The following is an 8174-nucleotide window of genomic DNA, read 5'->3' as shown; positions in this document are numbered from 1 at the left end:
GAAGGAGGGAGGGAGAGAGAATGAGAATTGAAATCCTAGCCTAGGCTGTGAATATGAGTGAAGAGACCATTTGGGACATCCAGCCAAGTTGACCTTTCAGTTGACTCCCGCCCAGCCAATATCTGACTGCAATCACATGAGAGATCGCAGACAAGAGCTATCCAGCTGAGCCTGGTTAACTCACAGATTTGTTTTAAAACAGTATGTTTTGGAGCAGTTTATTACAAAGCAATAGATCATCTAAATGAGAATAATGTAAAGAAAGACTATAGAAGTTATATTTTGATTTCTTCAATTTAAAATATACTAAATTTAGTAGCTAGACTAAGGGACTTCAATAGAGTTATCTTAATTGCTATCCGGCTTTTATGGAATATTTGTGTAATACACAGACTTTTTCTTTTTAAAATAATTTTCAGAGACTGCAGACAGAGTGGCATTGTAACAAAGATGTTTCAGGTGGAATATGAACCACCAAATGCGGCCTCTTCAGAAGACAGTGTTGAAAACATTCTCGAAGATTCTTCAAAGCAGGTAAGTAATGAAACTATAATACATTCAGATAGTCACCACATTCTTGGTTCCTCCTTTCTCAGTGGTCACATCTTCCCTTTCATTTCATCACCACAGTCATTCTGCCCACAACCCTGGTCATTATCAACCATTGCAAAGTATCTTTGCTGATTTCCCCGCTTTGGTCCGCCTGTAGATTTTCCTACTATTAGAACTGCCCATGTTCTAGTGTCCTCAGTGACTCCCCCTTACCCATTGAAGTAACAAACCTTTAGGCTGGCATCCCAAAGGATCACTTTCTGTCCTAAGTCATCCTTTCTTGCTTTGTGACTCCCCTGTATATACTCCAGCCAAACTAAACTGTGTTTTATGTATTCTATCACTGCTCCCCTAGCACCCAGGCCTTCTCCTTTTATAAAATGGTGTAAATATGTGATTACTTTGCTCCTTATCTATCATCCCCTTGCACTGTAAGCTTCAAGGTGGCAGAGAGTACGTCTGCCGTACTCAATTCCTTGCACAGGGCCAGGTAGGAGAGGGCGGTGAGTGTACATTTGTTGAATAGATGCACCAGACTAGTAGAGAAGCCCTCAGTGGGTATAGCTTCCTGTTATGTTGAAATCTTCATTCCCAAGCAGCTGCAAAGCCCCACTTTGGAGAGTGAATGAGACCTATCTAAAAATGACTTCTGAAACTTCAGACCCTGTGTTGTGGGCCTCAGTGAGACAGATCCAAGGATCAGAAGATGGGCTAACCCATGGGAAGGCAATCAAGTAAAGAGTCTGTCACAGAGGTCATGTTGGGGGTGACATAAAGTTTTTTGGGGAGTCCCTTCAGCCGAACAGTGATCCAGAGGCCAGAGGGGAGGCTGTGGAACCAAAGCAGTGGGTGTCGGTAGAACGTGGGGCTCAAGTATGATCAGGGAAGGGATCTGGGCCAGCCAGCAGAGGCTGAGCCTACATGTGTCAGCAGGTGCACAGGCTTGGTCAAGCATAAGAGACTGAGTCCGTGGAGAAGAAAGCCCAGAGAGTAGTGTTAAGGACTGTATGTGGGCAGGTACTGTATGTAAGGCCTATCTTGGTCTGACCCCACCCTGTCTTTGCTCCCTGGATTTGGTAGTTCCCTGGTCATTATCAGACTCCCATAATGGCAACATCCTGCCTACGTGTGCTGCTACCTGCCTCTCATCTTGACCACTTGATCTGGTGGGGCTTATGCTGTCAGCCAAGCAGCTCAGATACAAAGCTGTGTATTTCCAGAGTAAGGTGAGGCAGAAGCCACTTTGTAAATCCTTTCAAGTAAGAAGTATACGCTATGACACTGCCTCTACCATGTGACTTAATGTTCACATTCTAAAATGGACCTAATTAAGAGACTAACATGCAATGTTTTCATTCCTAGGAATTGAAAAATGGATTTGTTGCACCAAAACCAAGGAAGAAATCTAAGAATGTTGAACATAAACCTGGTTGGAATGTTAACCATAGACATCTAGGTATGACATGAGAGGATGAGGTTAACATTTAGTTTTCTAAACCCCAAACAGGTTCATAACTTACTTTGTCTGCAGAAGGGTTGGAATAAGAAATACTGGAACAGTAAAGTAAGCCATAATTTGAATTTGAATGCTATCTAAGCTAATGGCTTATCCAGGAGGGCTAACCTAGCAGTCCAACAAAGTCAGGTTTATGACTCCTTGCAACACACAAGAGGATCCATGGGGTGTATCACCAAACAAAGGAAAAGATAGTAGAGGGTTTGGGGGAAGAGTGGAGTTTGTGTGAAATGTAAATGAAAGCAGAGTGTTTGAAAGGCTCAAAGCACAACAGGGCTGAATGTGAAGTTGTCACTATCTGGTGTGGGCTGCCTAAGGGAACCAGTGTTCTCTTATCTTGGAAACAACAAAGATAAATGTGACCCTTGTACTCAGAAACCCTTCTCTGAAGCTCTGCACTGAGTTGGAAATTAAGGCTTCTTGTCGATGTCAAAGTAATTTAGGTCCTTAGACAAGAGTCAGATGCTTCATTCTTACTGAGATGCTTTGAAACACCAGTTTCTGAAAACCTGGTTTTTAGAGAAGTTTCTTGGCAGGTAAGACACAATGTCACTCAAAGGGAGTGCTCTTAGGAAATTTACTGCTGCACTGTGTTCTGGGGAGAAATATTTCCTTATAAACTTGAAGTTGGATTTATCTATTTTTCTAGCCTGATGTGAAATGTCTTAGAATGTAGCTGGGCAGATTTTAATTTTCTTAGTCTGGGCTAATTTTTTCTTTCTCAATGCTATTTCACCTGAGTGGGGTCATCTTTATGTAGCTGCTACTTTAAAGAAAGACTGTGATGACAGTGGTCCCTAATAAAAAGTTTTGCAACTATGAAGACATTTGCATGATAATTACAGTTGTGCACAGAATGATGTTTTTGATGTATTTGTATACCTCGAGGTTGGTGAAAGAACTAAGTCTAAAACATTGAAAGATCTTTACTTTTCAGACAGCCACCTAGAAAGGCCCCCTTACCGTGAAGAATCGGTTTCTAGACCACCCAGAAATCCACCCCAGGTAACTTCTAAGGAAAATCTTCAGGGTACTGAATACCTACTGCCTTTTTAATGTTTCCCATGAAATATTTTAAGGTAGTGTTTCTCAGCCTTTCACCATGTGCCAGGAACTGTTTCAGAGCTGAGACACTGTGTTTGATAAGAAAGCCTCCTGTACTCATGGAACTTATATTTTATTGGGGGTGGGGGTAGGCAGATAATAAATATGTAAATAAACAAAACATTTTAAGTTGGGATAAATATAATGAAAAAGATAACACTGGGTAATGGAATAGAGCAGTGGTTTTCAAAATGTGGACCTCACAGACCAGTAGCATGAATATCACGTGGGAGCAAATTTTCAGCCCTGGCTGGTTTGGAACAGTGGGTAGAGCATCGGACTGAAGGGTCCTGGGTTCAATTTCGGTCAGGAGCAGGCACATGCCCGGGTTGTAGGCTCGGTCCCCAGTAGAGGAGGGGAGGGTGCGTGCAGGAGGCGGCTGATCAATGATTCTCTCTCATCATGATGTTTCTATCTCTCTCTTCCTTTTCCTTCCTCCCTCTCTGAAATCAATAAAAAAAAAAATTAAAAAAAAAAAGAAATGCAAATTTTCAGGCCCCTCCCCAGGTCTACTGAATTAGTGACTTGGGAAGTGGACCCACTAGTCTGTTTTAATTAGCCCTTTTTCTTCTACACACTCAAGTTTGAGAACCACTGGGATAGAGAATGGCCATGAAGGAAGGACAGTATTCTAATTCAGGGTAATAAGAGAAGGCTTCCTTAAAAATATGACATTTGAATTGAGCCTTCAAGATGAACAGAAGTCAACCCTGTAAAGATCTTGGCAGCAGTAATAGCAAGTACAGAAAAGGGATTGCAAGGAGGCTGGTGTGGAGAGCAAGGTAAGAGATGGGGTGCGAGAAGTAGACTGGGGCCAGACCATGGAGAACTGTGGTTCTCAAACATCACTGCACACGAGAATCACCTGAGGGGTTTCAAACCAATCCCAGGAAGCCAACCTCAGGAATTCTGATTTAATTGGTCTGATATGGGGTTTGGGCATGGTTTTATTTTATTTTATTTTTAAAATTCACCCACAAGTGATTCTAATGGGCAGGCATGATTGGGAATAGCAGATGCTATGGGTGAGTCCCATTCTAAGGAGTTTGATTTTCTAATTGTAAAGGGAATTAATTTGGATGGTAAGACATGATCGTATTTACATTTAAAAGAAGAGAAGGGGGCTCTGGCCAGTGTGGCTCAGTTGGTTGAGCTTCGTCTCATACACTGAGAGGTCGCCAGTTTGATTCCCGGTCAGGGCACATGACCGAGTTGCAGGATCAGCCCCCAGCAGAAGGCAGCCCATCAATATTTCTTTTCTTTTCTTTTCTTTTTTTTTGCAAGGCAAACATCTTTATTTCTACACAGAAGGGTGCGCATACATGGTCTGGAAGCCCTTGCACCCCATCAATATTTCTACCTCTCTCTCCCTCTCCCTTCCTCTCTCTCTCAAATCAGTTTTGAATAAAATTTAAAAAAAAAAAAGAAGAGAAGGGGAATAAAAGTTTTCTCTTTGGCCACAGTATGGAGATTGGGCTGTAGAGGAATCAGAGGGGAATATCATTTGGGAGAGATGAGAGATGAAGGTGGTTTCTACCAAGGTTGTGCAAGTGGTTATCATAGGAGGCAGTGGGAATCCAGTGTTTTAGAGATGGAGCTGACAGGTTTGGCTGAGGGATTAGATAGATAAGATGAGGGGAAAGGAAGAGTCACGGTTCTGTCCTGAGCATCTGGAGGTGGTGGTATCATTAATGGAGAGAAAGATGAGGGAGGAGCAGGTGTTCAAAGACTCATGAGAAATTCAAGTGGAGGCCTCAGTCAGAGTATCATCTTGATATGCCAAAGTGGTTCGATTTCACATTAGGGCAAACCAAGAAGCAACAATGAATGTATAAATAAGTGGAACAATAAATCTCTCTATCTCTCTCTCTCTTAATCAATAAATTAAAAAAAAATTCAAGTGGAGGTGTTAAATACACTGTTGGCCATGCAAGTTCAAACCCAGGGTAGAGACCAGGGCTGGAAATTCTTAATATAATATGTGGAAATATTTAATATACCAGAGTGGGCAAAAGTAGGTTTACAGTTATTCATATGGAAAATACAATAATTAATAAATAAGGTTGTCCAGAAAAAGAAGATAGCACAAGACAAAATCCTTGACTTTAGAGGTTGAGTAGAAGAGGAAGAGCCTGAGAAGTAGGAATAAAGCAAAATAAACAAACATAGAAAGCCAAGAGAAGAAAGGGTTTTGGAAGAAGCCAGTGGTCATCTATGTCAAATGTTACTGGGATTCAAATTAGACCAGCACAGGGACTTGCCCAAGATGGAGGTGATTTATAATAGAAATAAAAGCTATATCAATACATTTTTTACCATATAATACAGGAAAGATGCCCTTATACTAGTGGCCATCTACTACTACTGTTATAGCAATTTGATTTTTCAATGTTTATAAAATCCAATTTAGAATTTTGGCATCTAAATGCAACCCAAGAGTTCTTGCTCTCTCTTCCTCCAGTCTGAGCTCCAGGTAGAGCATATATGGAGTCACATTTTTTATACAGCCATAAACTGCTTCTTATGTATCTATGATTCCAAGTCTGGTCACACTTATAATCTATAATAATAAAAGCGTAATATGCTAATTAGACTGGACAGCTGAATGACCTACTGGACGTTATTCCAGACATCCTTCTGGACAAAGCCACTGTGGCAGGGGCCGAGGCAGAGGCGGTTCGGGGTGATCAGGCAGGCAGGCGAGCAGTGAGGGGCAGTGAGGCAGGCAGTCAGAGTGGTTAGGGGCGATCAGGCAGGCAGGCGAGTGGTTAGGGGTAATCAGGCAGGCAGGCAGAGTGGTTAGGGGTGATCAGGCAGGCAGGTGAGCAGTTAGGGGTGATCAGGCAAGCAGGCAGAGGCAGTTAGGGGAGATCAAGCAGGCAGGTGAGTGGTTAGGGGTGCTCAGGTAGGCAGGCAGGCAGAGGCAGTTAGGGGTGATTAGGCAGGCAAGTGGTTAAGAGCCAGCGGTCCTGGATTGTAAGAGGAATGTCTGACTGCTGGTTTAGGCTTGATCCCACAGTGGAATCGGTCCTAAACCAGCAGTCAGACATCCCCCGAGGGGTTCTGGATTGTGAGAGGGTGCAGGCCAGCCTGAGAGACCACCCCTCACCCCCATGCATGAATTTTGTGCACCGGGCCTCTAGTCCTATATAATAAAAGTCTAATATGCTAAGTGTCCAGTTGTCCGGTCATTCGTTCAACCAATCAAAGCGTAATATGCTACTCAACTGCTCGCTATGGTGTGCACTGACCAGCACGGGGCAGGCAGTTGACCGGTCGACCAGTCACTATGACTTTCACTGACCACCAGGGGGCAGACGCTCCTATTGGTAGGTTAGCTTGCTGCTGGGGTCCAGCCAATCAGGACTGAGAGAGATGGGCCAGACATGCTCTTGAGCCCTCCCGTGGTCCCTCCCTGGCTGGCCAACCTCCCATGTCCCTCCCCAGCCTGTGGGGTGCCTTGGCCTGACCTGCACCCTCTCAAAATCCGGAACCCCTCAGGGGATGTCGGAGAGCTGGTTTTGGCCAGATCCCGCAGGCCAGGCTGAGGGACGCCACTGGTGTATGAATTCGTGCACTGGGCCTCTAGTCAAGTATAAAATTAAAAAGCATGTTTTCTGCTCAGCCAGCGTTGCTCAGTGGTTGAGTGTTGACCTATGAGTGGTTAGATTTCCAGTCAGGGCATATGCCCAGGTTGCAGGCTCGATCCCCAGTGTGGGGCTAAAAAGCATGTTTTTCAAACTTGAGAACATCAGGTTGAGTGTTGACCTATGAGTGGTTAGATTTCCAGTCAGGGCATATGCCCAGGTTGCAGGCTCGATCCCCAGTGTGGGGCTAAAAAGCATGTTTTTCAAACTTGATTGAACATCAGGAACATCTGGGGGTAACTATATATATTTATATATACAGACTAGAGGCCTGGTGCATGAAAATTTGTATGCTGGCGGCGGGGGGGGGGGGTCCCTTAGCTTGGCCTGCCCCCCCTCACAGTCTGGGAGCCCTCAGGGGATGTCCTACTCTTGGCTGGCCTCTCCCTGCAGGAGGTGACCGGGCTGATTAGGGGAAGGCGACGCCTCCATCATGCCTCTGCTGCAGCCACTGCCGGCTATCGTGGCTGTCTGAGCCTTGGCCTGGCCCTCGTTGCCTGAGCCTCGGGCCCCTGCAGTGGCAGCCACCATCCGTGGCTTGCCTGAGCCTCAGGCAGCTGCTGCGGCTTTGTCCATAAGGACATCTGGAAGGATGTCCGTAAGACGTCCGTCCTAATTAGCATATTTCCCTTTTATTAGTATAGATTCTCAGCTATTCCTCCTGAAATCCTTCTAAATAATCTGATTTCATAAGCCTGGATGGATTCCATGGAGGACTTTGATGATCAGTCTAGTTGGAGAATCACTGGCCTAGAAGACTAGTTGTCCTTATCTCAAGGTCAAGCCCTTTCCTTCACTTCCAATTTCTAGTGCCGTGGTGTGACTCAGCCAGAACCCCTGGCTTCTTTCTTCTCCCCACCCACTCTGTTTTTTAGGGATCAAGCTCACAACCCGAGCATGTGCCCCTGACCAGAATTGAACCCGGGACCCTTCCGTCCGCAGGTCACTCTGTCCACTGAGCCAAACCAGCTAGGGCCTCAGTCTGTCTTTATCCATCATGATGCAGGCTCCGTCCCCAGTAGGGGGGCCTGCAGGAGGCAGCCAATCAATGATTCTCTCATCATTGATGTTTCTATCTCCCTCTCCCTTCTTCTCTGAAATCAATAAAAATATATTTAAAAAAACGACAGACTGAGAAACTATTCCAAATTAAAGGAGACAATAGAGACATGACAACTGAATGAAAGTATGATACTAGACTGAATCCTACACCAGGAAAAATATAGTTGTGAAGACATTATTGGCACAATTAATAAAATTTAAATAAAGATCTGTGGGTTAGATAATAGTATGATGTCACTTAATTTTTCTGGTTTTGATAATTCTGTTGAGGAAGAGGGCCATCTTGTTCATAA

At 44.4% G+C, this 8174-nt stretch overlaps 1 protein-coding gene across 5 annotated transcripts in view; it reads left to right on the top strand.

The window, feature by feature from the left end:
* DZANK1 (double zinc ribbon and ankyrin repeat domains 1) overlaps positions 1-8174 on the top strand; it is a 61267-nt gene that overhangs the window by 9944 nt on the left and 43149 nt on the right. For all 5 annotated transcript variants that reach the window (XR_001515950.1, XM_015572037.1, XM_006776131.2 and 2 more), the window contains 3 exons: positions 420-534; positions 1915-2008; positions 3006-3073. Coding sequence is in view for 4 of the 5 variants with exons in the window: in XM_015572037.1 (XP_015427523.1) it covers positions 420-534; positions 1915-2008; positions 3006-3073 (277 nt within the window). In the remaining variant the exon portion in view is untranslated. The remainder of the gene's footprint in view (positions 1-419; positions 535-1914; positions 2009-3005; positions 3074-8174) is intronic.

Source organism: Myotis davidii, unplaced genomic scaffold, assembly GCF_000327345.1.
Source record: "Myotis davidii unplaced genomic scaffold, ASM32734v1 scaffold608, whole genome shotgun sequence".
In the NCBI taxonomy this organism is placed as follows: domain Eukaryota; kingdom Metazoa; phylum Chordata; class Mammalia; order Chiroptera; family Vespertilionidae; genus Myotis; species Myotis davidii.
Note: the sequence above shows the minus strand (reverse complement) of the source record. Positions and strands in the feature narration are given on the sequence as shown.